The sequence below is a fragment of the Opisthocomus hoazin genome, chromosome 8 (assembly GCF_030867145.1).
Source record: "Opisthocomus hoazin isolate bOpiHoa1 chromosome 8, bOpiHoa1.hap1, whole genome shotgun sequence".
Taxonomy (NCBI): Eukaryota; Metazoa; Chordata; class Aves; order Opisthocomiformes; family Opisthocomidae; genus Opisthocomus; species Opisthocomus hoazin.
The window spans coordinates 3,709,350-3,724,879 of NC_134421.1; the positions used below are offsets into that span (position 1 = coordinate 3,709,350).

General features: G+C 54.6%; 1 protein-coding gene across 1 annotated transcript in view; it reads right to left on the reverse strand.

The window, feature by feature from the left end:
- Nucleotides 1-11,440, reverse strand: part of TMTC1 (transmembrane O-mannosyltransferase targeting cadherins 1) — a 163,444-nt gene extending 152,004 nt beyond the window's left edge. The window contains 2 exon segments of the mRNA XM_075428669.1: nt 11,138-11,389; nt 11,391-11,440. Coding sequence (XP_075284784.1) covers nt 11,138-11,389; nt 11,391-11,440 — 302 coding nt within the window.
- Between the last annotated feature and the right edge of the window lie 4,090 nt (nt 11,441-15,530).

Below are 15,530 nucleotides of genomic sequence, written 5' to 3' on the forward strand. Positions count from 1 at the left end.
AAGCATCTGTGGACAGGGACCTGGGTGTGCTGGGGGACAAGTTGACCATGAGCCAGCAGTGTGCCCTGGCTGCCTAGAAGGCCAATGGGATCCTGGGGTGCATTAGGAGGAGTGTGGCCAGCAGGGCGAGGGAGGTTCTCCTCCCCCTCTACACTGCCCCAGTGAGGCCCCATCTGCAGTGCTGTGTCCAGTTCTGGGCTCCCCAGTTCAAGAAAGATGAGGAGCTACTGGAGAGAGTCCAGCGGAAGGCTACGAGGATGATGAGGGGACTGGAGCATCTCTCCTACGAGGAGAGGCTGAGGGAGCTGGGCTTGTTCAGCCTGGAGAAGAGAAGGCTGAGAGGGGACCTTAGAAATGGTTCTAAATATCTGCAGGGTGGGTGTCAGGAGGACGGGGCCAGACTCTTTTCAGTGGTGCCCAGCGACAGGACAAGGGGCAACGGGCACAAACTGAAGCAGAGGAAGCTCCAGCTGAACATGAGGAAGAACTTCTTCCCTCTGAGGGTGACGGAGCCCTGGCCCAGGCTGCCCAGGGAGGCTGTGGAGTCTCCTTCTCTGGAGATATTCCAGCCCCGGCTGGACAAGGTCCTGTGCAGCCTGCTCTGGGTGACCCTGCTTCGGCAGGGGGGTTGGACCAGATGACCCACAGAGGTCCCTTCCAAACCCCACCATTCTGTCATTCTGTGATTCACCTCACAGCTTGGCTAGTCCCCTGCGTACTCTTTTAGGCAAAAAAAAGGAAAAAAAGGCAGAACAAAACACAAACATCACACCACCACGATATTCAGATCAACCTCCCATTAAGCAGCAAAATGTGACTGCAAGCGTGCCTCGGTGTGCGTTTTAAACACCATCTTTGGCGGTCCATGAGCACCAAACGTGCCTGGGTGCAGGTGCTGTATTCACACCAGTGGTTTTTGCTGCTAAAGCTCTTTGTCATAAGAAATTAGGCCATGTGGCAACGAAGGAAACATTCTTTTGTCCTGAAACAATCCCAGCAGAATCATTTTGAAATGTTAGCAGCGGTTGAGTTTATTGTATGTCAGACGGGCGAGCAAACCTGGGGCTCCAAACAGCTCCAACCCAAATCACGAGAACTTTGCAAAACTCCCCTGCGTGATCATCCACCCGTGGGGGAAAAAAGGCAGCCTACTACCGAAAGCCAAATTCGCTCCACTGTGGAGCAACTACGGAGCAAATTCTGGGCAAGGGAGCAGGAGGGGCTGGGTAAATCAACCAGAATAACCTCTCCCTTCTTAAACTTTAATACCCTCAACAGAGATTCAGTCTTGTCTTTGTTTTCTGGCAGCAAGATTATCACGGCGTCGTGTCGTAATTTTACACGGTACACAGCCCAGCAAACAAAGAAAGTAAAACGGAGATACGAATCTCAAAATTAAGTAAGCAGTGATGTTTCTCCAAGATGATGTTCATGAACAGAAGCTCCGAGGCAATAACTGCACTCTGTTACAGGAGAGGAGGTTTACATTTCCATATCGAAACTGGCTCACACACTGGGAAAATCTCTCTTTTTTGTTTTTTTTAATTTCAAGCCCAACAGACTCCAATACTAACATCATTTCTAATCTGCAGCTTCGTGTGGGCTGGAAGACCTTAGCGGCTTCTGCGTCAAAATTGCAACACCCATCCGAGCTAAAGCACAACTTGCCAGGTAGGTGCTGCGGCCTTGGTGGAGCACACAGCAAGGAGAGCAGATGCTTTGGGCTGGCCAGGTTTTCCGAACTGACTGCCTGTCAAACCAGAGAGGTATCAGCAAACGGTATTCTAAAGATCTGGGGCTGAATAAAGCAAGTGACCACACTCACAGGGATGGAGACACTCCAAAGAGGAGACGCTACCATCTCAAGGTCTTTGACCTCAAGGAGGTCTTTCCTCAGGGAAGCCACCCGCGAAGCACTCCACGCTCGGAGAAGAGCTTTGCATTGCTTCAACACCTCTGCTGGAAGAGTCCCTGGAGGCAAAGCGTGTGCTGAGCTTCCTGAGAAGTGGCCAATGGGACTTCAAACGCACAGGCCCTCAAAGGGCCCAGGGGAAGAGGACGGGGAGAGCACATACGCCAAGGAGCGGCCTCTTGATACTGGGTGACATTGTCAGGTATCTTCTAATAGGGCTGATCAGCATCACCCAAGCTACCACCAAAATAAAAACTCATTACAGAAATCTCAGCATCGATCACGTGCCCCATCAGGGCAGAGAAGGCTGCACCAAAACATGTATTCAAGGCAAAGACTCTTGTCCCAACACCGGTCTTCGTGTCCAAGCGTTGCAGCATCTGTGGTTCAGCATGTCACACCCAAGGCAGAGCACTGCCAAAACTACAGGCCCAAGCAGCAGTTATCCCAAAATAAGAGGTATATGCCCTAACACAGAAATCCCTTCATTTTGTGAAGCCTAATGGATGTTTTCCAGGAACAACGGTGTACTTTGCCTTGCCACCTACAGCAGCTTCTCTGTTCCTCCACCATCCACTCTAGAAAAAGCAATTGCATAGCTCTGCGCTCGGAAAGAGACTTTCAAAGGCACCAGCTGCTGAAGGTCCACTGAGCAGAGCTCGTGAAAGAGCCCTCCAGAAGAAAGCAAATCACTCTTGCTCTTAAAAGAACAAGCAACATCTATCAGAACCCCCAGTTAACCACTTGCCCACCCTCCCTCCCCCTGGCACAGCCGCCCCGTTTGAAGAATGGCATTGGTAGAGCAGGGACCACGCACCATGCTACCCTCAAGCCACGGGCACTCACTGCTCCTCTAAAGAAGTCCTCAGGCAGGGACGCATCTCCTTGGGTAAGCAATTCCCCATACAGAGGGCCTGGAAATCGAGTGGGATTCAGTGACTTCATCCTCGCAGACCCAGAACCAGAGGGGTCTATGCCACAAGAGCACGGGCTCACAGACAAATCCCGTTCATATCCCGTTATGGCATATAATCACCAGCACCCCCAGGTTCTCATATAGTGCTTTTTATCCACTTGTACACAGAAAGACTCATTCAAACTTTTTAAAGACCTCTTATGATTTAATAATATTGTAAACCATAATTGGAAAGTTTCTCTTTTTATAGACTTCATTATTATCCCTGGGCAGCTCTTGTTTAGTTTAATCTGCTTTATTATTTTCAAAAGACTAACAAAAACTACAACAACTTATGAAATAGAAATGCACAGGATAGTAATGGTAACTTGTTATAGTGAGTAACACTTAATGGCAAGTCTTGGAGCATCCCACACCTCATAAAACCCCCACAGTTTTTACAGGGGAAGGCTCACATGCAGATTTATACAAATTAATCTAACATACAAGGACGGCTTAAGTTTCCCGTGATCTTCCCTTCCCTCTGGAATTGTATGATATAAATGCCAAACTTTTTGCAAACTAATGCCCAATTTCAGCGCACGGTGGAATCCCCTTATAAACTCCACAGATGCACCCACTGCATGCCAGGAGAACGAGCACTTGCCCTCCAAAAACCGTGCAGCGGCATCAGTGGCAATAATGGTTAAAGCTCTGTGTGGAAACAGCTGAGAGATGAATGAGAAACCTGTAGCGGTAAGAAGAAAACCAGACCCCTCGCAGCAGCGTCCGTGCGACGGCCAGCGCAAGCAGAGCAGAGTTTCCACCGCGGCGCAGCAGCACCTTGTGCTGATAATCTGTTTATAGCACAGTACAATGCCTCAGAACTAAAAGGAAAATAAGGCTTAAATGGTTCGTTACTCGATTTGCTCTAACGGGGACGGGTGAGACGAGAGAGGCCATACCCATTCCCAAGCTACAGCAATTCCCTTACAGCACCGCGGCCATCGCTTACCAGAGCGCTCGTTACGTATCAACATTCAAAGCAGGTTATTGCTTCCAGTTAGGGAAAGAAAACAGAAATCACGATCAGACTGGGAAGCAGCAGTACCTTGGAAGCGGCAGATGTGCCAGGGCAGAAATTTCTCGGGAAACCCTAGGACATGTGGCTTGATAATCATTCCCGTGTTATGAATACCAAAAGTATCATTCACGTGGCTTTAGATCTGTCCCTGAAAATGGCTTTGAAAAATGAAAAGAAGCCAGACGATGGCAATTTACAGACTGGCACGCCAGGTCTCATTTTACCCAGATTTTGAACAAAAAGAGAGTTTGTCACCAAAATAATTCTTAAGTATTACTTCAGCAAGAGCAACGAACGGAGGGGAACAAACATCTCGTGAAACTCTTTGGCAGCCATCACGCAGCCCTCTCCCGAGCGCAGAGTCAGAGACGAGACGTGTTCAAGCTCCTAGCTCGGACACTCGGTCATCAAGAAGAAAAAACAACACTAACAGAAGTTTAGTCTAAAGTGATTAGGCCTAATGAAGACAATATTTCAAACTGGGTACCAGAGTTTTGCGACAAATTTGAAATAAGTTTGGGAATCTTTCAGCTCGGATCTGCAGACCATGAAGGAAGGGCCACTTTAATTTATATAGAAGCAAATTTAAAAATAAAACCCAAACAAGTATAGCGAGTGAAAAGAGAACAGCCTTTTCTTTTTTCTCCTTTTTTTTTCCTTTCAATCTGAGAGACAATAAATGAGAAAGCCCAGGAAAGCAGTCAGAAAGAGCGAGTAAATGCAGAGCAATGCCTCTAGCTAAGCGGCAGCAGCCAGAGCACTTCGTTTTCATGGACTCTAAGGAGTATCGACAGGGATGCTCCTGCGGGGAGGAAGGCTGCTCCAAAGCTGAGCCTTTTAGGTAAAAGAAGACAAAAGAAAATTAAGGGTGACATTGGTGCAAGAGGAATAGGAGAGAAAATCCCCAGGAACGGGTAGGTGTTAAATAGAGACAAAACAGCACTGGAGCCAGCAGCAAACACAGGCGTGACTGGACTCACATCAGCCAAGTCTTTCGGGAGAATCCGCCTAGACCTTTTAGTGAACTCTTCTCTCAGAATAAATGGCTTTTAATTCAACCGACAGACAAATTTGGCTGAGTATTACTTCGTGACTAGGCCAGAGCCCAACGCGTTCCATGCACACCTCTCCCCCTGGGCAGATCCTCGCCTCGGGGCTCAGCTGCAAGCGGCGCAGCACCACGGACCCCAGCCTCCCCGGGCAGGGAGCTTCCCCCGACCCTCCCCGGGAGCCCCGGCCTCCTTCCACGGAGGGCAAGCAACCCCTAGGGAAACACAGCCCCAAAGCCTACACCCCACAGCATCAGGCACCTGCTACGAAAATTACACTGGGACGGGGGGGAGATTCCTCTGCGCACCCAGCACCGGGAAAAACCAGGCTTTGAGGCACACAAACCCTCTCCCAGACCCGAGATGGCAGCAAGGCACTCTGCTCTGGGTCAGAAAACAAGCTTACGTGTCCATATATTCCAGCTATAACGCAACCAGTCTAATAAAAGCAACCACCTCACCCCGTGTGGCTACACCAGTACGACCCCAATTTCATGGCAGGCATCACAGTATCAGTACGGAGAGCGATCGCTGTAGCTGGGGTAGAAATATTAGACTAAGCTGTGCAGGAGAAATACTGACACAGTCTTAAATATCATGATATTGCCCTAATATAGATGTACAGAGCGAAGAAAATACTTGCGCACTGTGTATTTAACCTGCCACGTTATAGCTCCACTATATTACCCCGCGATGTCAAACTGTAATACAGCATTAAATCAAGAACAAATAAAATCTAAGGTCTTTTTTTTCTTCCCCGGGTTGTTTTGGCTTCCTTAAGCTGCCTGTCCTTGAAACTCACGCCACCGACAGAGCTGAAAAAACAGAAGGATCAGCGGTAAGCAACCAGATAGATCAGCAGGCTGGCAGTGAATTATTGAATTAATTCTCTCCCTGGCTCTGTATTTACACCTAACCCGAGCTCACAGTCACTTCAGGCTTTGATCTGAAGCCACTGGCATTCTTACACCCGGCTCTGGGTGCCCACAGAGAGCGCGGCACCGCTGCCGAAGGGCCCCATGTACTCGCTAGGCGTGTATGGACCCAGGCCGTCGCTGGCTAGCAGAGCGCGTAGGGCACCATTCTGCGGGCGGCAGCTGAGCACGGCCTGCATCTTGTAATTTCTCTTTTTACCCCATTTTTTCCAGCCAGAGCACTAGCGGGACGGTTCTGTGCGCAGATGGCGTGTCTATGTCATTCCTGGCAGGAGAGCGGAGGTCCCCGTGATGGCTGTCGCCCCCAGCTCCCCTCCTCCCGGGCCACCAGAGCCACCCAGCAGCAGCAGCTGGAGCGGGCATCCTCGCGCCCTTCCTCGGAGCCACAGTGAGCACTGACTTCCACCTCCTTTGAGGATGACCAGGTATCTCCCATGCTTCTCTGCCCAGCGTCATCCTCTCGGGTCTCTGTCATGGCTACCTCACCTAAACCTGCCACTGCCTTCTCCTTTGCGCCCAGTCTTTTGTCCTCCGTTACCCGAGGCACCTTCCGCACCGGCATCTGCCTGGGCAGCCACCTCCACCCGGCTGCCAAAGCGGTCGAGCGGGCAGGGCGCTTGCTTCTCCTGGGCCTTCGTTCCACCACCCCCACAACCACAGGCTTGGGGTGGACCTGCTGGAGAGCAGCTCTGCGGAGAAGGACCTGGGTGTCCTGGTGGACGACAGGTTGACCATGAGCCAGCAGTGTGCCCTGGCTGCCAAGAAGGCCAAGGGGATCCTGGGGTGCATCAAGAAGAGTGTGGCCAGCAGGACGAGGGAGGTTCTCCTTCCCCTCTACACTGCCCTGGTGAGGCCCCATCTGGAGTACTGTGTCCAGTTCTGGGCTCCCCAGTTCAAGAAAGATGAGGAGCTACTGGAGAGAGTCCAGCGGAGGGCTACAAGGATCAGGAGGGGACTGGAACATCTCCCCTACGAGGAGAGGCTGAGGGAACTGGGCTTGTTCAACCTGGAGAAGAGAAGGCTGCAAGGGGACCTGATAAATGCCTACAAATATCAGCAGGGTGCGTGTCAGGAGGATGGGGCCAGACTCTTTTCAGTGGTACCCAGTGACAGGACAAGGGGCAACGGGCACAAACTGAAGCAGAGGAAGCTCCAGCTGAACATGAGGAAGAACTTCTTCCCTCTGAGGGTGACGGAGCCCTGGCCCAGGCTGCCCAGGGACGTTGTGGAGTCTCCTTCTCTGGAGATATTCCAGACCCGCCTGGACAAGGTCCTCTACAGCCTGCTGTAGGTGACCCTGCTTCGGCAGGGGGGTTGGACTGGGTGACCCACAGAGGTCCCTTCCAACCCCAAACATTCTGTCATTCTGTGATCTCCAGTTAGGAGTCTTTGAACCTTGGCAGCGGGGGTTTTCAGCAGGCTTTGTTCTCACCGCTTCCTATCACCGCACACCTGCAGCTGTGTCGCTGGCCACATCAAACCTCCATCAGCTGTCCGTTCCTGGGCTGAAATTCTGTATAAACGGGGGATCCGACAGACAAGGAGAAAAAGAGGGAGGGAGACAGCGCCGAGGACTGCACCCTCTGCTTCAACAGCTGGGAAATCTTTTTGCAAAACCACTGGAACCAAGGAATAACTTCAGTGCTGCCGAGGGAATAAATGATTCACCGAACTTCTGTTAGCGGAGACAAGGTGTAAGACAGCAAGCACCCAGTTTAAATATAAAATCCCAAGTGAATTACAGAACTGGCAGTGCTTTTTTTCTTTTCCATCCTTCGTCTTCACATTTTATATGGAAGACACCAAGAAACAGTATCTCCTGAATCCAAGAAGCCGCCTTCTTTAGAAAGGAGTATACTGAATCACTTCTTGGAGAAGAAAATAGCTGCAGGTAAACATCTGTGAGTGACAGCACCGGAGAAGAGGGCGTGAGGTAAGTTTTTCCCGAGGACTAAGCTAAACCATCGCAGACCACCCCAGCTTCTGTGCAGGTGAGGAGCTGTGCTAGACCTGTCACCTAACAACAGGAATGTCAGAATGACAGCATGGTAAGGGCTGGAAGGGACCTCTGTGGGTCATCTGGTCCAAACCCCCTGCCGAAGCAGGGTCACCCAGAGCAGGCTGCACAGGACCTTGTCCAGGCGGGTCTGGAATATCTCCAGAGAAGGAGACTCCACAACCTCCCTGGGCAGCCTGGGCCAGGGCTCCGTCACCCTCAGAGGGAAGAAGTTCTTCCTCGGGTTCAGCTGGAACTTCCTCTGCTTCAGTTTGTGCCCGTTGCCCCTTGTCCTGTTGCTGGGCTCCACTGAAAAGAGTCTGGCCCCATTTTGGAACCGACTAGTTTTAACACTCCTTTACTTTATTAAGTCAGGAGAAAAGGTGAGAGAAGTTCAAAGACACAAAGCAAACATTGTTTCATTGAGCAGCCCATGTGCAGGGGTTCTTTCTCCTCTTCTTCTGTTAATCCACACTAAACAATGTGAACATTTTAAGTTCTGTGTAATGGTTTCAGTAACACAGGCTGCTCTTCTTTTCCTCTGATCATTCATGCTGACCGCTCCGGTGTGAATAATGTCAAATACTTGAGCTCTTTTCACTGTTTGGCTCCAGATCTTTAGTCTACTGGTACCAGGACTGTCATTTAAGATTTCCAATACGTGAGGGACACTGAACTGCCTAAGAGTTTTCTGACAGACGTGATACATTTTTTTAATTGAGATCGTTTCAAGAACGCGTAGCATCTATGCAGGATATGTTCAGCCTAATGAACAGCCTACAGGGCTTCAGGAGTCCTTCCTCTTCATTTCACAGCCACGAAGGACAGAAAAGAGACCAAGTTTCTGTGGACTGATGGATCTGGAGACCCAGATTTCAGCCCACCCTTCATATCTGTTCCGTACATGCAGTTTGGAGATCTCCCAGATTTTTAATCTTAGTGCAGCTAGACTCAAAACGAGCCTTTACAGATCACAGTTTCACGCAACAGAAGCGGAGCCACTGGGCAGGTGTAAAGAACCACGTTACTGTTAAAATGCCTTGGATTTGACCAAATGAGCACAAAAGGAAATTAAATAAAAAATATAAATAGATCAGAATACTTTGGTCCCCCCTTTCCGTTCCTCAGCAAGACCCTGCAAAGTACACGTCGCAGTTTTCTCAAGCATCCGACGTGGATGCATCCAATCCTAACGGAATAACAAACACCATTCTCTCCCATGCTGCTAAAAGCCCATTTCTGCTGAGCATTTTACAGGGATCGGGGTAAATCCTTTGTCCTTCCGCAGGAGGACAGGGAGCAACCACCAAGCTGGAGCTGGGCAGGGCTGGGGGCTCAGGCGGGCAGAGCACGGCCCAGCCCCGGGCTCGGGGTCGCTTGGCAGGAGCTCCCAGCAGGCTCTTCGGAAGCGCGCTGGGTTCGGAGGATCCGCTCCACCCAGATCTCAGCATCTCCCTCCGACGTCCGACTGGTAGAAATGAAATGGGAAGAATGTGGAAGCTGGAGGGCTGCAAGGGTACTTGGGACGCGGTGGAAATCATCTTCCTTCGCAGCCAGGGAAGATAGATGATTCCTTCCCTACTGCATATGCAATGCCAAGCAGTGAACAAATGACTCTACCTTTGACACTATGTCTTATTTGTATGGTTATTATAAGCACTTGAGGACGAAATCTTGCTCATAAAATTAGTCTCACTAATTTCCGAGAAGGGCTAGATGGGGACAGCATGTCATCCTTTTTCCTTTTTGTACATCCCCTCCCACCTTTAAACAGCAGAGGCAAAACCAATTCAGATTCCAGACACACAGACGGGAACCAAAGCATTTAGTTTCCATTCCGCTATTAAAGCTTAAGATTCTTTTGCTAATTAGCATAACGTAACCTCAGTCCCGCAACCTGAGCCAGGAGGCCAAGCCCAGCACCACCACCCCACGCGGCACGGTCGGTGGTGATCCATGCAGGTCCGCTCACCTCTCACATCACCCCCGGATACACGGCTGGAGGAATGGATTAATTAGACAACACGGCTCCCCCGACTGCACCAGTTTGGCCGGACAGCGAAGGCACTTTGTGTGCACAACGCTGGCTCTGCCCGGGGCTGCCCACGTCCCCGTCGCTCTCTACAGAAACCTGCCGAGAGCCCCTTCCAGCAGAAGGTGCAAAACCTGCCCCGAACAATCCAGCTTACAAGGATTTTTTGCTTTATCGAGGACGCGTCACCCCGCGTCCATCCAGCCCTCCTTCCCCAGACAGCCGGCACGGACGGCTCGCGGCTCCCGCACCACCGACGGGCAGCGAGCTCCGCACGGGAGCGCGCAGGGACGCCGCATCCCCCGAAGCTGCTCTCGCCTCGCAGAAAACACGCCGTTCTCGCTGAAGTTCGTGAAATGTTACTGCTAAATCAGGTATTTTTAACGAACAGTTAATCAGCAGCGTCGTGAGGCTCCAGCAACTTGGCAGGCTCACCGCTGTCTACGCGGTGCGCGCCTCGCAGCGAGCACCCACCGACCACCGACCGACAGCACCCCGCGACGCTCGCCCTTCAGCGCAGCTCCCCGCAAACACCGCGTTTCAGCATTTAAAGGTGATGCGGGTGACGGCTCACCGTCATTTACGTTTCCCCGGGATAAACTCAAAAAGAGAAGCAAGCGGATGGGAAGGACAACAACCGGCGTGAATCGCAACGGAGCGGATCCGCTGTGAGTTGTGCTCCTTGGAGAGCGAGAGAGGAGTCTGGGTTTTGCTGCCAGGACCAGCGATGGGAACTGCCAGGCTACTTGGCCGCCGCTCGGCTTCTCTTCGTTCCCGTGAAACCCAAACTCCCCTGGCAGCTCTGCCCGGCGAGAAGCCGGGGGGCTGGGGAGGGGGAGAGGAGGGGGGCTCCGCGCCGGCCCTGCGGAGCCCCCCTCGCTTAGCATTTAAAAAAAAAAAAATGAAAAATAATTTAAAAAAAGAGGGATGGCTACGGGTCTGCTGCAAGACGGCGCCCGGGAAAGTCTCTGCCGCGATCATTGAGCGGCGGTGAAGCCGCGGAGGAACTCCCGGGGAATCCGACCCGTCAGAGCCCTCCGAAAGGCTCCGCTTCCCCCCCGCGCCCCGGCAGCGCGGGGAAGAGCCGCCCCCCCCCCGCTCCCCGGACCCGGCGGGGAGACGCGGGGCGGCTGCGGGGAGAGGGGCAGCGTCCCCCTCCCCTTCCCCAGGCAACTTCCACCGGGCCGGGCGGCGGGACCCCCCCCGTCCCCGTCCCCCCGCCGCGGGCGCTTACTTGAAGGTGAGGACGCAGAGGGGCCGGTAGGACTTGTGGCTGGTGTTCTCGGCCATCCCCTTGCCCCAGAAGTCGTTGGCGAAGGCGGCGGCCACGGGGGCGGCCGCCCGCACGTCGGGGTTGTTGACGATGGCCCAGACGTCGTCGTGCACGAACTCCCCCCGCAAGGAGCCGCCGTAGCAGAGGGCGCAGAGCCCCGCCAGCACCGCGACCGCGACCGCCGCCGCCGCCCCCCCCCCCGGCCCCCCGCCGCGGCGCGGCTCGGTCCCGGCTGCGGGCGGCCGGCGCCGGGCCCGTCACCATGGCGCGGGGCGCCGCGCCGCCTCCCGCTGCCCCGGCGGCCGCATGGTGCGGGGCGGGCAGCGGGACCGCCGCCGGCCGCCCGCGCTCTGCCCAGTCGCGGCCCGCCCGCCCGCAAATAAACAGCGGCCGCCTCCCCGCGCCATCCCTCCTCCTCCTCCTCCTCCTCCTCCCTCTCCGCCCCCCGCACGCATGCTCCTTGCCGCGCCGTCACCCCCGCACGGCATGGCACGGCAGCACCCGGGCGGGGCCGTGCTGCGGGGCGACCCTGTCCCCCGCGGGAGAGAGGTGCGGGGCTGCCCTGCTCACCCGGGGCGCGGGAACGTCCCAGCCGCCTCCACGGCACCCACGCCGCTCCGCTGCACCCACGGCATGCGGGATGGACCGCAGCATCGGTGCTGCTCCACTGTGTCCATGCAGCTCCACAGCACCCACAGCACCCGTGACGATCCGCACCCACAGAGCTCCACAGCACCCACAGCACGTGTGATGGTCTGCAGCATCGGTGCTGCTCCACTGTGTCCACGCAGCTCCACAGCACCCGTGACGATCCGCACCCACAGAGCTCCACAGCACCCACAGCACCCACAGCACGCGGGATGGTCTGCAGCATCGGTGCTGCTCCACTGTGTCCACGCAGCTCCACAGCACCCACAGCACGCGTGACGATCCGCACCCACAGAGCTCCACAGCACCCACAGCACCCACAGCACGCGGGATGGTCTGCAGCATCGGTGCTGCTCCACTGTGTCCACGCAGCTCCACAGCACCCGTGACGATCCACACCCACAGAGCTCCACAGCACCCACAGCACGCATGATGATCTGCACCCACAGAGCTCCACAGCACCCACACCACCCACAGCACGCGTGACGATCCGCACCCACAGAGCTCCACAGCACCCACAGAGCTCCACAGCACCCACAGCACCCACAGCACCCACAGCACCCGTGACGATCCACACCCACAGAGCTCCACAGCACCCACAGCACGTGGGATGGTCCACAGCATCGGTGCTGCTCCACTATGTCCACGCCACTCCACAGCACGCGTGATGATCTGCACCCACAGAGCTCCACAGCACCCACAGCACGTGTGATGATCTGCACCCACAGAGCTCCACAGCACCCACAGCACGTGTGATGATCTGCACCCACAGAGCTCCACAGCACCCACAGCACGCGTGATGATCTGCACCCACAGAGCTCCACAGCACCCACAGCACGCGTGATGATCTGCACCCACAGAGCTCCACAGCACCCACAGCACGCATGATGATCTGCACCCACAGAGCTCCACAGCACCCACAGCACGCGGGATGGTCCGCAGCATCGGTGCTGGCACGCGCCACCCGTGGCACCAAATGGCCCCCACCGTGTCCTGCTGGCACAGAAGGCATTTTGGTGCCGTGGGACTCGTTTTCTCTACTCTGGTCGGTCACCTGTCCCTCTTCCAGAGTGACGTGAAGAGCAGCGTTCTCCAAAGCGATGCGCTGGTGGCTGCAGGGTGTCCGTCCCCTCCCGTACGTGACATTTCTCCCAGTAACTTCTGCTGAAGGAAAGGCCGTGTTCAGATCGTCCGTTCAGTCAAGTATAAAAGCTATGCGGCCATGGCTTTTGCAGAAAACAGCAAACACAAGGACTCTATTAATGGTTTCTACCATTCTGGAGAGCAGCTCTGTGGAGAGGGACTGGGAGTGCTGGGGGATGACAGGGTGACCATGAGCCAGCAGTGTGCCCTGGCTGCCAAGAAGGCCAAGGGGATCCTGGGGTGCATCAAGAAGAGTGTGGCCAGCAGGGCGAGGGAGGTTCTCCTTCCCCTCTACACTGCCCTGGTGAGGCCCCATCTGGAGTACTCTGTCCAGTTCTGGGCTCCCCAGTTCAAGAAAGATGAGGAGCTACTGGAGAGAGTCCAGCAGAGGGCTACGAGGATGAGGAGGGGACTGGAACATCTCTCCTACGAGGAGAGGCTGAGGGAGCTGGGCTTGTTCAGCCTGAAGAAGAGAAGGCTGAGAGGGGACCTTATAAATGCTTATAAATATCTGCAGGGTGGGTGTCAGGAAGATGGGGCCAGACTCTTTTCAGTGGTGCCCAGTGACAGGACAAGGGGCAACGGGCACAAACTGAAGCAGAGGAAGCTCCATCTGAACATGAGGAAGAACTTCTTCCCTCTGAGGGTGACGGAGCCCTGGCCCAGGCTGCCCAGGGAGGCTGTGGAGTCTCCTTCTCTGGAGATATTCCAGACCCGCCTGGACAAGGTCCTGTGCAGCCTGCTCTGGGTGACCCTGCTTCGGCAGGGGGTTGGGCTGGGTGACCCACAGAGGTCCCTTCCAACCCTGACCATGCTGTCATTCTGTGATGCTGTGATAACCAGAGGAAGAAATAACATCGCGTGGCAAAGCAGCTTCGATTCCGTCAGGTGAATGAACATGCTGGACACGCTTTGAGTTTGTTCTTGAGGAAAAGGACACCGGGCACGGTTCACCGCCAGCCCGGGCAGTTCCGAGCCGCTCCGTGCGTGCGTGCAAGCGTGCCTGCCTGCGCGGGGGACAGAGGGGAGCGGAAGCCGCGCAGGGTTCCTGCAGACTGTCCGGGGCGAGCCCTCTCCAGGAATGCTTCTTCCCCCGGCGCATTTGGCACTTGGAGTGATCTGGTATTTTCCAAGTGCGACAGAACAGGCTTTTCAGATGCACTTTTGTCATGGCTAAAAATAGCAGTTAACTCCGACTGGGACAGCGTGTTTCTGTCCGGGACAGAAGGAAACTCCACCAGGAGCACGGCCATCGGCTCCAACTTTCCCTTTAAGTGGCTGATGACGTTTTGGCACTCAGCTCCCTGGCGCTTTCCCCGGCGTGGGAGACCATCCGTGGTGGCGTGCTGGCATTCGTTTTCACCAAAGCTTCAAAGCCCAGGCATGTATAGCCAGACCCCGACACCGGCACAGGGGCACAGAAGGAGAAACAGCCTGGTGTCCAGAGGCACCGAAGCCCCGAAGCCCACGAGCGCCCAGCAGCTCTGGGAACAAAGTCGCTATTGCAGGCATGCCTAGAAAGTGGAATCGGGAATTTTTGTTGACATAAATTAAAATGGTGGCAGTTACTGGGAGAGGGGATGAGGGGAAGGATGGACTGTGATGCTGATGACAGCAAAAACAACACGTGTAAGATTTAAAGGTTGAAATTCACAGAATCACAGAATAGAAGGGGTTGGAAGGGACCTCTGTGGGTCACCCAGTCCAACCCCCCTGCTGAAGCAGGGTCACCCAGAGCAGGCTGCACAGGACCTTGTCCAGGCGGGTCTTGAATATCTCCAGAGAAAGAGACTCCACAGCCTCCCTGGGCAGCCTGGGCCAGGGCTCTGTCACCCTCAGAGGGAAGAAGTTCTTCCTCATGTTCGGATGGAACTTCCTGTGCCTCAGTTTGTGCCCATTGCCCCTTGTCCTGTCACTGGGCACCACTGAAAAGAGCTTGGCCCCATCCTCCTGACACCCACCCTGCAGATATTTGTAGGCATTTATAAGGTCCCCTCGCAGCCTTCTCTTCTTCAGGCTGAAATTGCCTCAGAGTAGACTCCAGGTAATACCTGAAATCCTAAATGACCCCACTGAACACAACCTGCATACCCTGTTCTCTGGGGCAGACGTCCCACAGGTGGGTGGGCTCGGCAGCCTCACCGGGGGTCAGCAGCACTGCTGACGTGAGCCTGGCAAACCCAGTGCTCCCAGCGGGGCCTCGGCAGGCTCTCCCTCCCGATAAGACCCCCATAATCCACCCTGCCGTGGACCAGGGTCCACACAGCCTTTCTCAGTGATGTCTTTCTGTCCTTATCTGGAGTACTGTGTCCAGTTCTGGGCTCCCCAGTTCAAGAAAGATGAAGAGCTACTGGACAGAGTCCAGCGGAGGGCTACAAGGATGGTGAGGGGACTGGAGCATCTCTCCTACGAGGAGAGGTTGAGGGAACTGGGCTTGTTCAGCCTGGAGAAGAGAAGGCTGCGAGGGGACCTTATAAATGCTTACAAATATCTGCAGGGTGGGTGTCAGGAGGATGGGGCCAAGCTCTTTTCAGTGGTGCCCAGTGACAGGACAAGGGGCAAT